This window comes from Aptenodytes patagonicus, chromosome 15 (assembly GCF_965638725.1).
Source record: "Aptenodytes patagonicus chromosome 15, bAptPat1.pri.cur, whole genome shotgun sequence".
NCBI lineage: Eukaryota > Metazoa > Chordata > Aves > Sphenisciformes > Spheniscidae > Aptenodytes > Aptenodytes patagonicus.
The window spans coordinates 1,527,477-1,544,921 of NC_134963.1; the positions used below are offsets into that span (position 1 = coordinate 1,527,477).

The window sequence follows — 17,445 nt, forward strand, 5'->3', positions numbered from 1 at the left end:
AAGAGGGGGGGAAAGCAGCCAACTTTGCTCATTTATTGCATCCATCCTGCTAGCTCAGCCTCCCTTGTCATTCACAGAGCCAACAACTTACAAACTCAGAGATGGAGTAGCGGCTGCCGATCTGTGGACCTCAGCCGCGCCGCCACACCTTTCACCCATGCCGTTCCACACCAGCCCTCCGCTCAGGACACGGCACTCGCTTCCAGCTCTCCACCCGCAAAAGCTTGAGTTCCTTCTCAAAAACCTTCTTCTTCGTGAATTGAGAAGAGATGGGGGAGAAACGTCACACAAAAAGGTGGAGGGGATCCGGCATAACCCAGAAAGAGTTGAAAATTATTTAGAGAGCACTTGGCTCTTTTCTCCTACCTCTTCATCATTAGTTCTGGAAGCAACACAGCTGTCTAATGGCAACTTCAGGCACCCATGGGCCAGCGAAGCGACGTTTTCCACACTTAAATAACACTGAGCTGATTTAATTACTGCACTTAATAGTAACAAAAGATGTCTCAATTTAATCTTCAAACGGCCCTCCAAGATCAAAACACAGCTGGCTGGATAACAAGATCGCCTAGGCCAGCAAACAAGTAGGTCCAATTTGTTCAAGAGCTGCATCCACTCCTCGGTATGAAAGGCCAAAGAACACTTGTGTGTCGAACGAATCAAAGAAAGCAGCGCTCCCGTCGCCCCCCTCCCTTCCCGCCCGACTTTTGTTATATAGAAAAAAAATAAAAAGGCAGCTGATTCACGGGTAAAGAAATGCAACATGAGAAAAGAACAAATGATGATGTTTGGGAGAGAAAGAAAAGAAGTAAGAACCAAGATTTAACAGGTTTTGTTTTTATAATCCTTCAAGATGATTAGGAATGAATGAATCAGATTAAAATCACATGGGGACAAAGGAAGGTCTCTAACTCTTTTGTTTTTCTCTCCATACTGGACAGAAGGAGACAGCTCATTAAGGAAAGCCCTCAAGACACAGCTACAGTGTACAGCTACAACCAAGCTTTTTTTTTGCCCCCCTTTTTTTTTAAAAAAAAAAAAAGTGTCTGCTAGCTGTGTTTGGGTAAGAAAAAGTTGGGAAAAATTAACCATTTACTTCTAACATTTTCTAATTGTCCATACTGAGTTGTGATCGTTACTTTTTGCAAACTATTCTGAGAAACGTCCCTCTCTTGAGCAGCTTTCAACACACATTCCTGCTGACACCATGGTTGGGTCCCTCCAGGCACCTTCAAGGAATTTCTAAGTTTTTGCACATTCCATTACAGCTACACACAGAAAAGTTAAAGCCAATCTTTCAGCCACTGCAACATTTCTGCAATCCCCTGAGCGGCAAAGAAGCCTAAATAAACTTTCGTGTTGTACACAGGCTGTAGCTTTCCAACTCCCCCTTCCAACTACTGATAGTAACACAAGGGGCACACAGCCCACTTTTTTGACATAAGTTCTACTAGTATTAATTACAACCAAGTTCACTAGAAATCAGTTTGTTGAGCTTTGTGGGATTACTTTGGATTGACAAATGTGGGATATTGTTGCTGAAAGCTTAGAAGGTTTTTTCCTAATAATTCTTCCCAAGCTTTTTCTCTCGATGGAGAACTATGATTAGGTAACTTAAATGTTCCAATTTTCTTGGAGCCCTGGATCACGTTTTTTGGGATTATGGTTTCTCTGGGTTTTGTTTTTCATTATATACAGAGCTTAGTCCGTCAACAGCAGTTCTTAAACAACAGATGATGTCACTGGCCAATGCACCATGAATTTGGAAGACTGAGGACAAAGGGGAATTTGCTACAACTCTGGTGACTCTCCTCTCTTCTCCCTGGACTGTGACACAATAGAGGAAGATGACTGTGTTGACAACGATGAGGGTCAGGCAATCCAGTGGTTTGCTCAAATACCCTGGCAGGCATGAGACATCTAAGCAGAGAACCACAGAGTCACGTAAGTGGTGGGACTTCGCGAGGTCACCCGGCTCAACCTCCTGCTCAAACGGGGCTAACTTCTATGTTCAAGCGGGTTTTGAAGGGCCTCGGTTAGCTGAATCTGCACGCAAGTTTTGGACTAATTCCCTCACTGTTCATTTAAGTACCTTTTTTTCCCCAACGACTTTGACCCTGGATAGACCTGTACTTTTAAAAACATTATTTTGCAATAAACTGGTGAAGAAGTACTCATTGCTTGAATTTACAGTACAACCTCCGTACTGATCTGTGTTCAAGCTCAAAGAACGAACCTTCATACTTCAAACTAGGTGGGTTCAGAACGGCAACCGGGAATAAAATTTCCCATCTCTCTGCCCAAATGGGCTCATTTAAGCAGGGTTGAACCTTAGCTTAAAACCACTTTCCCAATCAGTTTTAAGTTCTAGATCGGTAACAAGAGATCTTGAGGAGGCACTCACTGCTGAAGCTCGAGCAAGTGCATGTTTCCAGTTTGCATGTTTGTTTAAGTAAGTGACAAAGATGGAGGGACCAAAAGCATTTCCCTTAACTAGAATTCACAAGTGCAACCAACTAGAAAATCTCCCGCCTGCTTGTGAGGAGGGAGTGAGACTTTCTCAAAGACTGAAAGACGGCTCTGCTCAATGCCCGGCAGTACGTACAAAGCACCAAGTGTGAAATCCTGACCCCACTGCAGTCAGCGGCAAAATTCCCATAGATTTCCTCAGGGCCAGGATGTTCAAACCTGTTCAGACAATTCATAAACCACCATTTCAAGGGCACACCTTTGCACGAGATTCCCAAGGGCCTTTTGAGTTTTGACTTAAATGCCTGGATTATTTTTACAATTCCAGTTATAGGTTCTTTGTTCGCAGCGAGTTAAGCAATACAAAGAACACAGCGAGAGAACAATGGAGGTATTACCATGCATGATTTGTCTTTAAAAAAATTCTCTTTCTTTTCATGAAGTTATAGATCCAATTTCAGTCTTTATTATCACTTTGCCGTGTGAGAAAGTGGTTCTTAATTTTAATAAAGGAAGGGAGCTTCATATTTCAACAAGAGCTAAAATGCTTCCTGCAATACAGGCGGTAGAAAGCTCATTTGCTAACAGCTACCGCAGACCAGATTCAGGGAGGGAAAGGGAAATAATCCGTCCACATCAAGTAAATAAATCTTGTCTAGGACATACCTAACAGTGGGCAGTAGCCCAAAGGCATCTTGTCCAATGAGGTAATTTCTGCCCCCTCCATTTTAAGGGAAATTAAGAGCTTGCTCTGCCAAGCACATATTAACGTTTCACTTATGACCAAACTCAGGGTCCAAGCAAGTACGTATCCTACTGCAGTCTATGGTGCATCACTGGCCTAATAAAAATCTTTCCACTGTGTCAACCGATCTGGAGAAAGAGCCATATATGTAGCTTGAGAACCTTTTGCTAAGATTTCAAAGTAATTTTCTCCCTCAAATCTACTTTGCCCTTAAAAAGGAGTCTGTGGTATATTTAAGGAGGTTCTCATCTAAAACTTAACCGTGTTCTATTTTATGTGAAGAATAACAAGTTTAACCCAATCCACAAAACAAAAGTAAATAAGTGCCCCGAATTCACACAGGCTTGTGCAGTCTACCTTTGATAAAAAATTATACTAGAGGCCCACCACTCCCATTTCATGCTACTATATAAATTTTAAAATGGAAATGCTAGTTGTGTTTGGTCAACCGAAGCTTCAGATCTATTCCAGTTTGAAATGCGTTATGGAAATTCCCTTTCCCCCAAAGATGACCAATAGCTCTATTATTTTACAGCCTTTCCCATCAGACCCTGTTTACACTAGCGCTGGACCCATAATAGCAAAATCCATCTTGAAGCATGGTCCTCACTGGCAAGAAGTAAACATAGATTTGTAAAATTATTTTTAATATTGCTCCATCTCTGTTCTGGCAAAGGAAATGAAGTTAGTTGTAACCCGAGTACCAAGAATCTGGTTTAAACACGGCCCACGTGGCAAGCGAAACAAAGATTTGATGCAACATACACTAAGTAGCCTATTTGCTTTTGTCCGCTGCGGCATTCGATGCACCTCTGCACGAGCAGCAGCCCTGCAACAGAGGCGGGGGCAGAGCGGTGAAGCCCCTTACCTGCTGTCGGGGCCCATTTGTTCAATATGAACAAAAAACAAAATGAGAAAAAGCAGTTCACATGCCACAGCTCTCTAATATTTTTGCTTTTTTTAAAAAAGCTGAAAAATTTAGAGTTTTACAGAGTGAAATATCATCTCCTCTGGTCCAGATATCAACAGGCTCCTTTCAGCCATGGGCGATCTCTTTTTTAACTCCTCAACCATGGCAAGCACAACACAACAAAACTGAAGGAAATAGAGCCCTTTGCAAAAGACCTAACTTGGGCTGCAGCTACATGGTCATCCAAACAAACAGGACTGTGTACAGTGCCAATATTCTCATTTTCCACTCAAAAACCTCAGGCACAGGCAGGCGAGGTGTCTTGCACAGCAAGGCCGTGCCAGAGAGGAGCACACAGCACAGGTCTCCTGCCCTGGATGCCCCAGCCACTGGGGCATGCTACCCGGGCATTTTACAGAGCTGCAGGAGTGTTAAGAGGGACACTGTGTTACTCATTGCACGTGTTATTCATTGTTATTCATTCTATACTCTGAATCTCAGTACAAGGAAAAAAGTGACCCTAAGAAACTGGGAGCCACGTATGGAAGACAGTTCTACTGAAATAGTAGTAAGAAGAAAATCAGCAAGACACCTCCTGACAAATTTCAAGCCAGATCCAAAGAGAGAAACGGAGAAACCAAAGCAGTAGAAGCAACCAGCATTTATCTCTTCCAACTTTCTTGCATACAATTCCCAGGAAAGGGATTTAGCTGTGATGAACGGGGCTGCAAGACACAGAAGCGAGATACGGTGTTTTTATGATTCTTTTCAGGTAGCCGAGTACGAAATCCCTGCCCTTCTCTCCCCCCGGGCCATTCATCTTTCGCAGGTGATGGAAAGCCGCTCTCCCAGCGGGTGGTCCTGCTCTCGCAGACCTTAATGCTTAATTGCCACAAATCAATTCCAACCTCGATGCTCAGGCTGCTGCTACCCTGTTCCCTTTTCCACTCCTTTCTCCTCACACTGATCGCAGCCCAGGATCCTCTCGTGTTACTAAATCAATCTTTGGACACACCACGTAGGAAAAACAAAGAGGCAGCACCAGACGCTGCTTGCTGCGGCCAGCGCGATGAGCTGACGTTATGCAAGACCAGCCTAAAAAAAAGTCAACTCTCTGCCTCTGTGTGTGCGCGCACGTGTGCACACACACATGCCTCCTATTTTATTTTTTTGTTCAACTGGAATTAATCAGGAACGATAAACACTGTTTGTCTCCTGAAAGCAGCAGTGGGGGGATGAAATATGCCTCTTAAGCTTATCAGCTTCAGCGCCACTGAAGAGAAAGCTGGCTTCTAAGCCCAGGGATAATGGGCTGTCCTTTCAGGAAGGTATCAGAGGTCTCAGGAGAGGGACACAGCACAATGGTGTGACCTTCAGCTAATAAAGCCCACCCTAGAGTCCAAAGAAGCTTGGGGAATATTGACAAAAGTTCATATTTACAACAGCCTGGACTCTTTCCAGATACCATTACCAGTTTAGAGAGCTGCAGCCTCTGTACGTACACTCACACAGGCTTTTATTCTGTCTCCTCCTTTCTTTCTTTGTTCCCATGCTGGCAAAAAAAATTAGTCAGAAAATGGCAATTCTTCTGCTAACAAGGCCCCACCAGCATCTTTTTTAATGAAGAGAGTTATTTAAAATTTCCATTTCAACCTCAGCACTATCCTCTACTTGAAGGAGATTCAAGGCCTCTTGCAAGGATTCTCAGGGCGTCATCACGCTCATCAGGAAGAAAGCATATGTGTTTTTGAGGAAAATCTGCTGATGTATTTATAATTCTTTAAACAAAAAGGCAGCCAACATATTGTAAAATGAGAAGGTTTTGTTTTTTGGTGTTTTTTTTTTTTTTTAAATAGGCACTGGCAATCAATGCAGCCTCAGTCAGAAATACAAACCCAAAGCTTTTTCAGGCAGAAACTGATCCCCCCCGCCCCATCTGCATTGTGGTTAGCAAAATGACATTTAGCCCGTAACTAGAGTGCATAGGCATGACTGGAATACAAATAATAAATAATATTTTTAAAACTGTTCATACAGTAAAAAAAGCCAATTTCAAAACATAAAAACTGTCTGAAGCAAAAGTTTCATTTTTCCACCTCCTAAAGTAGTTCCAAAACAAATATATAAAAATAAAGGTTCGGAGGAAATCTGTTTTCAAGGGTAATTTCACTGAAATCAATATTAAATCTCAAAAAATTTAATGGAAATAACATCTTCAGTGACAGAACTGTTTTGACCACACTTTTCAATCCAGCCACGCCAGTCTGCCATTTTTATTTATCTGCCTCAATTCATCTTTGCCATCCTGAAACTAATCTTGCCGGGGTTCAAAAGGGATCCAAAAACTGGAATAGGTTAGAACTTCTCCCAGTAACATCTTCTAAAAGGTGCCTCTGTATCTTGGCGGTCTCATTTACCACGCCGGTATTTAACAGGCAGGAAGGCAGCTGAACAGACCTCTACAAAGACCACAAATTTCTTGCTTTTGCAGCCTTTGCTTTCCAGTGAAGGACTCGTTTCCACCAACAGCTAGAGTTACATCAGCTACCCAGGCTCACAAGTAGTCTTCCAATTTCCTAGAGTTTTGGCCCAAGCACACATTTTATCTGTTCTCCTTATCCCATCCAGCCACATCCACTGTCAAGAGAGCTCAGGTGATTGATTACAGCCTGCCTGAATTCAAAGCAGTCAAATTAGACATTAATGTTGTGCTTAATGCGCTCACACAAACAGGGTCATTGGTTGCACCAAGACTAATAGGAGATGACACACACTGGGACTGCATGGCCCAGGGGACTGGTAACAGGGTGAAAAGTCTTCAGTTTACAGCCACTATTTTAAAATCAAGCCTGATCCTACAGACACCCTACCCCTGTAAGGACTGCTCAGCAACCCGCCTGAGATCCACTCACAGCACAAACCCGGGGCAGGAGCACCCGGTCCTCCATAACCTCAGGACAGAGGCACTGCTATCACCTCTGACTGTAGCCAAATTTTGATTGCTGTCACGATTACTACCCTCCGTCCTTGCTCCCAAACATTGCTCCAAATTACATTTGTCCTCCCTCTAACAAAAAGCTAACAAAACTAATAAGCAGTACTGAATTTAGAAGGTGGTGTATAATACCAGAAAAGAAATATAAAGAGTCCTAGGAAGTCAATAGTGCCATCAGGAAGGTGAAACCACATTCATCTTGGAAAAATATCAACTAATTCATAAATAACACAGAACCATGATACCATGCAAGAAAGAATAAGTCGGAAAAGTGAAAGGTATTGGGTTCCCCTAGCAGGAACCTGTAACTCTGCTTGGAAAGCTAGAGCCCAGCAGGGTGAAATACCTGTTACCAGAGGGCATGGGGATGGAGAGGAGACTGCTGAAGCAAAGTAAAACACATTTTTCTATGGGTAAGAGAAGACACTGCAAATGATAACATGTAATACTCGGAAACAGTTTCCAAGACGATCTCTCTATGCACTGTTTCAACGATGTGAGGTTTCGTCTCCTGGCTGCCACCAAGGCGCTAGCTAAGTGCTTTTCACTGCCTAACCTTTAAAACAGAATTGTTTTATTTATAATAACAGCGAGTTCCTATTGAGAAGCTCCAGCAACAACTGTGTCTGGTTGTCATTTTATACCTGTTTTCCATGGCAGAGCCCCCTTGCTCTCAGGAAACCATGGGGTATTAACTGTATCCCAGAGAAACAGGCAGATCCAGGACACATCTTCTGCTGCGGTGGATAGGCAACTGCTCTGAACTGCTGCCCTCTTCACTTCCAAACCCCAAACACTCAGAAAGTCTTGCTTTTAGGGTATGATTTTAATAATGAATATTGGAGATAAAAGGCTCATAAAACAAGCTCTGTCCTGAGAAGGTGTGAATAATCCCATCTGTGGCTGTCCCAGGCACACTCTCCTGCACCCTGCCTTTGAGCACTAAAATGACAAACCTAAATGACCCGCTCGTGTTGTTGCATGACATGGCGCAAGACTTTCTCTTGCTTGAGCCAAGAGGTAAAAAAAATTCAGGGCTTGCAATTGAGAAGAATTAAGACTTAATATCAGCCAAGACGGTGACGGGATCTCAGAGGCTTGTTTCCCTCTGCATTTCTCCTTGCTGACGTGACGTGCTCACACTGAAAATTCTCCCTTGAGCACCTGCCTGACTAAAATATAGCACACCCTTACCATAAAGCCCTTTGTTAAAACATCTTTGCCATAAAGCTGCAAAACCTTGGCTCCCAAGTACATTAAATCCTTATAAACCTGCCTTCATTTTAACCGCGCAGTATTTCAAGACACAAAGCGCTTCTTCCAAGAGATAGCACTTTAATGAGGAAAGGGGTAAAATATATAAACCAAACCTCATTATAGTATAATTTCTAGGAGACAAGCATGCTGTTATAAAAAGAAGCCATGGCAATTGCATTTCACATGGCTTGAAGATTTAATACTTTTAAAGAGCCACTGCTACTTTTAGCCATTGGTGGTGTTTTGTTTTGAACATAACAGAAAGCAACCAGAATTATGGGTCCACTGTCAGCCATATATTTTATATTCCGTAAATTGTTGCAAATGGTGGATTCAACTCTACTGCATGCTCACAAAATGTAATGTGGATTGGACAGTAAGAGACTGACTACAAGTTACTGTGTATACTTTTACCTTTAAACGTCTGCATTCTTAAAGGTTGTTGCTTTAAACATGATGACGTAGCATGGACATGGTACATTACCCAAACCAGATCCAATTCATACTGGACTGAAAGCGCTTACAGCTTGTTAACAACACAGTCAAAGAAACCCACCAAAACCCACACTACAAGAAAAATCTAGGGTACTGAGAGACAAATGAAAGCGATGGATAGAACGCCATTTAATACCACCTGTCAGAGAAGCCAGGGTAACGGGCACATCAAAGGGGCTGCAATCGGTTTCCAAAAATGAGAATAGTCTTTTTTTTTTTTTTTTTTTAAAAACCTGAAACTCAGTTACTTTCTACAAAATGTCAGATGAAACAAATCCCCCCCAAGCCAACTAGAAAAATGTTACTGGAAAAAACTGTTCTCCCAAAGAACAAACTGTCTATCTATCAAAGGAGCATCTTGAATTACATTGGTCTGGAAGACTTTTAAACTTAATCCAATAAAAAAGCCATTATTGATTACAGTTCTTCCACATTAGTCTTCCAGTTGTAACTTCTGAAATGAAAGCTTAGCAATGATTAGGTATTTACTACAATCAGCAGAGAAAAATAGTGAAAAAAGATGAGTATAAAGGTCACCACAGAGACAACGTAATTTTTTTTTTTTTTGAGAGGAGGGAAACAAAACAAAAAAATCCCCAAACCCCCCAAATAACCCCACCCCACACCCAGCAACAGCAAGGGGAATGCACTTCACAGCAGCTTTGACTTGAAGCACATATAACATTGATTGATGGACACTGAAAGTGAAGACACCAGTGGAAAATTAAACCCAACCAAGCACCAAAATTGGAACTTTTTTTTTGTGTTTCTTGGTACTATAGAAAATTATGCAGGAAGGGTCAGAATTTCAGCAAATGATCATTTTAGCTACTGTCACAGATCTGGGTCAACAGCAGGGTAAACAGCTGATGTGTAACTGATGCCTATAACCTGGTTAGGATAAGCATTTCCTCTTATCTCTTTGCTGTAGCTCATAATGAATGAAATTCTGGACTGAACGGTGCTCGCTCTCCCTGATTACCAGAAGGTTCAACACTCACTGCATGGCTATGGCGATGGAGCAGCACTTCTCACTGCAGTTCTCAGAGAGGACATCTGAAGAGAATGTAACACACCAACCCTTTTTCTAAATACAAAATCAATAACCTTGCCTTTGGGTCCTGTTTCTGAGATACTTTTACAATTGTCATTTCTACTGATGTGACTCTTCTTTCCATGATTACAGTAAAAGGATAACGGGTTCCTCCCTCACCATCATCACTCCCTTGTAAGTCACAAGAGACTTTTCCAGCTCTTATCAACTTTGCCACGGGAGAAGACAGCAGGCTGGACAAGTCTGAGTCAGCATGTCAGCACACAAATTATCACAGGATGTCTGGCATTAAGGTAACCCAGCCTAGCACGTGCCTTCCCTTAACTCAACTTTAACATTTTTCTGCTTGGCTGTGCAACTAAACCTCAAGGAGGAAGATAACTCCAAGCAAGTGCACATGCTACTTTTGTTCTACAACCTTCCCACTTCCTCCCTTAATAACAGAGGGTTTGGGGTGCTAGAAACGAGAAGCCTTATCACAAATGTGTAATGAGGCCCTGAGCTAACAGGTTAGCTGACATGGAACTGTTAACAGTGAATTGGCGTGGAGACAGTGGAGGGGGGGAAAAAAAAAAAAGAGGAAAAAAAGGGAGACAGAAAGAGTGAGAGAGACAGAGACAGCAACCAATTCAGCTGCAAGAAATCAAGCTACATCAGTCCCAAGTGCCCATGTTGGAGAGACTTTATCTCATACCTTGCTTGTTATCAAGGCACTCCTGATACGAGTCAGCTCCAGTTCCGTTGCGGTCTATAGACAAAACAAAAAGTTTCATTCATATCAAACATAAATATTAGAAACTTCTCAAATGGCAGCCTTGCTGGAGCAACATGTTACGTGCAAACAGTGCTAGTTCTTTAGGAGGCCACGCTGGTTCGCTGACATAAACTGTGACTTGTTACGAACAAGCTGCAATAAACTGACACCAACCCGCTATGAGAAATTTATTTTTGTCCTGGGCAATAGGAGCAGGGGGCTTTCCTCCCAGCCCTGCCCATCTGTCTCCACGCTGGTGGGGGCACAGGGGAGGGGATTACAGCTGCACCTGCTCTGAATAAGTTCCTTAAGCACATGGAAGATGGAATACTTGGAGTTACATCTATCATTACGCCGTCCACCGTAGGCCCTATGAAACCACCAGTTTAAACGAGCAGATCCTGAACTATGGTCTGGAATAGACTTCTCTGTGGCTCATGGTGCTGCGCTCCCTTTTTGGTTTTGGCTACTATGTTGTATTAAAGACAACTGAAAATGCAGGAACATACTTTCCAAATACTACTCTTCCACGGAAGCAATGTTACTGTAGTTACCACTAGGGTTATTTGATCCAGCAACAGGAGAGGAGTTGGTCTGTGCCGTGAAAACAAGGGAGAAGCTGAGACTCCCGTACTCCTGTGTGCTCCACACAAGGAAGAAACCAGACAGCTCCCAAACACAGGTGCGGTCACACAAGTGGCGTTTCACAGCCAGCATGGATATCACCTAACAAAACCCTTCATCTGCATTAGAGGTTCAGCTAGATCTCACTGGCTGTGTGTAAAAATGGTTTAAACTGTAGGTTAGCAGAATCAGGTTACAACATGGCTTAGACCTCAAAAGCAAACCAAAGAATGTTCCAGCGTGGCTTCTCCTCCTGCTTTACAATCCAGTTCAACCACAAAAAAAGTCTGGATGGTCTTTGAGAAAAAAATATTAAATACATCTGTAAACCCTGGATAAACTAATGCTCTTTCAGCAACTTACATGCACCTTACATATCATGCTAAGTATGAGGAATAACACAGCTGAGCCCATGCGATAGGTGTTTGCACACACTAAGTGTCCTCAAAAAGTGTGTGTTTTGTACGTCACACACACAAGAATGCACGCGGTGCTAAAATCAGTCCTGTCGTGTAACTACCAAACCACTTGATCAGGTCACGCATGGCACAGTGCTCCTACCATACCAACTCCAGCTGCACTGAAGACAGCCCCTCTACTAGAATAGTTTTATCCGTACGGTGATCACAACTAATAAAAAAGCCACCGCTGTGGGACTTGGAGTTAGCACCCCATTAGGCTGAACTGGGCTACCCACTCCAATAATCGTATTTCAGTCTCACCACCAAGAGAACCAGCACAACAGCAACGGGTTAATTTCTTTCTAAAGATGCTCTTCAGGGCCAAAAGATTAGAAATACTGTTCACAACAGAAAAGAGACACTACCAAGAACACCTCCCGCCCAGGCACCTGCAAACAACTTTATTTCTGCACCTCCAAAAGTTGACCGGCCCCTGAGTATGACGGCTCTCTGGCATTTCTCACGTGTGGCAAACGCATTCCCACGCAAACTGCCCTTCCATCTTTGCTCAGCCAACAGCTGGTGATGGCTCCTTGAACGTACGAAGAGATCCAGATCAGAGTTAAAAGGCTTCACATTCAGCAACAGTATTTAATGCACAAAGAAACAGAAATTAAAGTTGCCCCACCGTTTGTGTTGTGTAAATCCCAGATAATAGATCTTCTCCCTAATCCTAATGAGGCCTTCCTATTAAAATCTTTATTAGCTTTCTGCTCTGCAGATTGCCCAAAGGCTCATCAGTTTCCCTATCTCTCAGTACCAAGATCTGCTTTAACTTTTACAAATAGCTCCAAGATATTTCTCAGCTTATCAGCATTGCCAAGCAGCCTGTCTTATCATTACTATTGCAGATAAAATAAATGAGCTCAGGATGATATGAATAATGGTATTTTCTTTAGGCTGGTTTCCCATTACGTTTTCAACAGATTGTAGATTTAAACTTCAGCACAAAAGAAAAAAAATAAAAAAGAAGCGGAGGGGGAAAGGTGTTGGTTTTTTTTCTTCCCATTTACCTTCACTGTCTTAGAGCATAGGCTACGTTTTTAAGCTCACCTGATGCGAGCTAGTAATTAATTTTGAAAGGGAGCAGAAACACCTCAGCTCTGCTTCCTCTGAAGACCAAAAGCACAGTTATCTCTGGGATGTTTTTTCAGCTGCATTTGTTGGACAGAAGCGAGGGCTAAATAGCACTCTGCCTAATGAAGCCATCTTCATTAGTTTGCTACTCTCCCTAGCAGACTAGGAATACCAGTCAGACTGGGAATTGAAATCATGAAAAGCAACAGAACTGCATTTGAATTAAAAGACTAGGCTACAAAGGTCTCCAACGTCTGCTCCGGGCTGATTAGCACGAGGCGCGTGTGGCACCGTTGCGGCACAGAACGAATTTTACAGCGCACATTCACGGATAAAGGCAAAGCGTTCGCGGGAGACAAGGAAGCTGAAAGACTAACACGTCTCTCCCTTTTCGTGACAGCGAGCAGGGAGGTCATGTTCTGGCAACCATTTTCTGCCTGGTCCCTGCAGCAATCACTACAGGGTTAAACGCTTTTCCGCTCCCCCAATTCCTAGCCCTGTCACTGTATCAAGGTTATCTATTATTGGCAGTGACAGGTGAAAATTAATCTCCTAATTATTTCTTGCTGCGTAATCTGCACTGAAGAAGTAACATAAAAGGATTACAGCACACCCTCTACGGAAGGCTTTGCTGGAGAGCCAATCATCCAGGGAGATAGAAGGTATGTGGTAAGGAGATATTTATGAAGGATTTCCAACCATTTTGAAGGCAGACTGTACTATAACTTTAGAACCTACAGCTTTGGAGTAAGGATCTACTTGCAGGTATCTTAATAGCCTAAACGCTTTTTACTGTTGATTATTCCATGGAAAAAACAAACCCCAGGACTTATACCCATTATGTCCCTGATTCTCCTTTGGTATAGCAGTTACTGCAGAAACAGCATCCTCGTTCAGACGTTTTTTACCCCCCACAGAAACCTTATGGCAAACAACGTACCCAGCTTGCTTTAACTCAGTATTAAAGATCTTGTAGCTACCTTCCATGGCAATTTAACTGTAACATTTTTTCCACAAGAACATAAGCTAGGCTGAGTACTTTCAAAATTAAAAATATTTAAAGAAAAAAATCTCATTTTGTAAGCAAGCTAGAAATATCTTTGGTAACAACATAAACAGCCATCTTGAAATGCTGTCTTCATGTAAACTCTGACTCTTCTCCTACCACCCACCAGAAAGTAAGGTTTATTTTTATAGTACTAAAGAATACACGTTTTATTTATCTTTAACCCTTTCAATGCAGCCATATGAGGTACAAATGGATGTTTTCTATATCCACGTCAACAGCACCATCCTAGTTTAAGTTTACAAGAACCAATGATCACAGGTTGTCATTCTTACCATTTAAAATGACATTAGCTACCTTGAGAGATGCTCTCATGCTAAACCGTGCCTGTGAGATGGCTAATGCAGGGGCCACTATCTGTAAAACTCTGGCAGGATAACGGGACAGGGCAGTGAGGAAGACTACCACCCCAGGGTCACCATCTGCAATCACGTCCTTCCACCACTATCAGACACATATATTTCCAGTTTCCTTGATGGTGACCTTTTCCACAGGGTGCAGAAACGTCACTAATTCCTTTACGCAAACTCTCAGTGCTTAAATCCAGCACCATTTTCCACCTTTTTGGAAAGCCAAGCCCTGCCTCAAACTTTGAAAGCAACATGCTGGACAGCAGTGAGCGGCCACCACTCTGGTTTGCATTTCCAATGATCAGGATCCCACAACTGAGTCAATGTTAGGTGAATCAGAACAGATAACCGACACTAAAGCGAGACACAAAATAAAACCATCAAGAAGACACTAAAATTGCGACTGTCCTACGAAACCCAGCCACACCTCAACAAGTGCAGTGTGCGCCGGCAGCCACAGGGTGGCACACAGAATACTACGAAATATTATCAATGAAACGCTGAAACCGGGGCCGGGACTTCGAAACGGCCATTGCACCTTTAACTTCCTAAAAACAGTGATAGCTGTGCGAACCTGCCTCGGCTGCCAGAGCCACCATCAGGGGTCACTGCGCCTCCTCGGCTGCTGGAAGGCGCGTAAAGGCGATCCTCGGAGGAACCCGCAAAGCTGGAACGCATTTGTAACTCGAGGGACAAAAGCTGGGCAAGCCATGTGAAAAATTACTAGAATCGCCAGCGCTCGGATTTTAAATGAGCAACTCAAATGAGGCAAATTCCCCAGCAGTGACAGAGGTGTTAAGATTGTTCACCTTTTTCCTCTGTTGGTTTTAACACCTCTGAGCCCGTGCGCGGGCAGGCACTGCCGGCCAGCTCGGCGTTCGGTTCCTGGAGGCTAACTGCTCGCTCTGGACTGCGAGCATGAAAAATGCTGAAGGGCAGGTGTGTGGAAATGAATTATTTTCCTGTTTAAGGCAACCGGTACTAAAAATGTAAGGCTGCATTTAAGTCATTTTTAACAAGCGCCTTCTTCTCCATCTGAGAGTCAGCTCCTAGGCAATCCGTGGGATATTACGAGGACTCTGAAAATGTGTATCCAGCTACCAAGCTTTACTGAATCCCCAACATCACGTATACGCATTTCTATACACTTCACTTTCACCAGTGTGAGGAGAAGGTAATTCGTGTTTACACCATCAAGCCTAGATATTTTCTCTTCCTTAGGACCTATTTTCAATAGATAAACAGAAATAATTTAATGAAGCCTAGAACAGAACATAAGCCCTTAATGGTTTACCCTTGGCATCAAATAAATAAGGAAATTATTCACTAGCATCTCTCATTTTGTGGAAGTTTTAATCTTATGGTTACCTAATCTCTTACATAGTAGTTATGAGAACAAAAGAACAAAACAAAATGAGAACTAACGCATCAGTACTACTTTTAACAAGCCTATTTTTCAGTAATATGTTTTGCTCATGGAAATCTGAAGAACGAATTCCTATCCATAGGCATTTTCCCCAAATGCTCCATCACCAACCTCATTATGCGACACAGAAATTCTCCCAAGGGATATTATGTAATGGCAATCCCTCCTTCCTCTCCCTGAGGAGTACATTTCTCATTACATCTCCTAGTAATTGATCAGTCTAGGAAATAATTTCTGGTAAAACCATATGTTTCTTTACCTAGTTCAGAATTTCCATCTTTATTCGGAAGGATAAAAGACTGCAAGAAACCCTAAAATTTCCATTTCTGATGCAGAATGCCAATCTTTGTTCAAACGTGCTATTAAGCAAAGAGCAACACATTCTTGTACCTGCCTGACTTCAGATCTTGTAAATTCATAAAGTCATTAAAATTAACCAGCTTACATTTCCTATTCCGATGATAGAAATAATTTTACTTGGCTGAATCTTCTGTAATGGCTTTAAAAAGGCTGCTTCATACTCAAATATATCCAGACACCACAATCCCTAGCTATTATGGGTCACTCAACACAAGGACACTGGGAGTCAAGGGGGGGGGAAAAAAAAAAAAAAGGAAAGATTTCAGGCAGAAAATGACATACACATCTGTGCTTTCCAAAAGTACCGTACAGCACAGACTGGCTCACTGGAGAACGCAGCCCTTTCCATCGCCACTTTCGTCAACATATCACCATAAAACGTCTTAGCAGTTTTTAGTTTAAAAAGCAACAGCAGCAAACACTAACACTTGCAGCCCTTACTGGAAGTTAACACTTCAAATCGCAACATTCTTGCAAAACCAGAGCAAAATAAATATCAACTACTGCTCAATGTCTGTAGTTTATCACTGGAATTCGAAGCATACTCCAATCCCTTTTTTAACTTAAAAATACCAGAGCTACTCGTGACACTGCTATTCGGTTTAGCCAGCACAGGCCACAAGCTCCAACAGATGACTGCATGTCCCGATAGAGTAACACCGGGATATATTTTGCTCCTTCGTTTATGAGAACAGACTGCCCCTCTCTGATAAACAAGGCTTAAGGTTTCGCTCAGAATAACCCACCTTCCAAATAAAATAATAAAAAAATCACTCTGTACCAGCAAAAACTTGGTTTCCAACTAAATAAAATACTGCCTTCCTTGTTTTATAGCTTTAGTCTCCTCTGGAAAAGAGAATCAGGCAGCCCAAGCTGGTGCCTTTTGGCTTTAGCACAGGGCAGTTCTAGGGAACTGTTGTCAGCAAAGAAAATTCTTCAAGAGAGCACTGCAAGTCTGCCACTTGTAGGAAGTTAATGCTGTGTGTATAAATCAAGCAGCTCACCCTTGTAAGTCTGTATGTGGGGAAAATCGGATTTATACATAAACATAAACCTCTGAAGTAAATTCCGATCAGGGATGACCAGAGATTTAACTCTCTAGAAAGAAGAGTGGGAAGACCCTATTTTCCTGTAATACCTCAGCAGCCTTTTCCAGCTGAGCGAGGCTTTCTTTCAAGGATTGATAACGAAGTAAATAATTCCAGTTTCTGCGGCACGAGGGAGACCGGTTAAGGACGATCTCCAAGACCCAAAGCAATCATTCAGAACAGTAACTTACATAACAAGAAATTATCTTTGTTACAAAATTAGGTTAAAAGGACCTCAGATACTGTAACGTTACAAAAAATCAGGACATGCCTTGAGAAGATTAGCCAGCAAGCAGCCTCCTGAGATAAACGCG

The 17,445-nt window shown here is 42.5% G+C and overlaps 1 protein-coding gene across 20 annotated transcripts in view; it reads right to left on the bottom strand.

Annotated features, from left to right (window-relative positions):
- The window catches only part of FBRSL1 (fibrosin like 1), a 561,550-nt gene that overhangs the window by 91,353 nt on the left and 452,752 nt on the right, over positions 1-17,445 (bottom strand). For 16 of the 20 annotated variants that reach the window (XM_076353190.1, XM_076353207.1, XM_076353196.1 and 13 more), the window contains one exon: positions 10,620-10,673. The exons of the other annotated variants lie outside the window; for them this stretch is intronic. In XM_076353190.1, the coding sequence (XP_076209305.1) occupies positions 10,620-10,673 (54 nt within the window). The remainder of the gene's footprint in view (positions 1-10,619; positions 10,674-17,445) is intronic. 20 annotated transcript variants of the gene reach the window in all.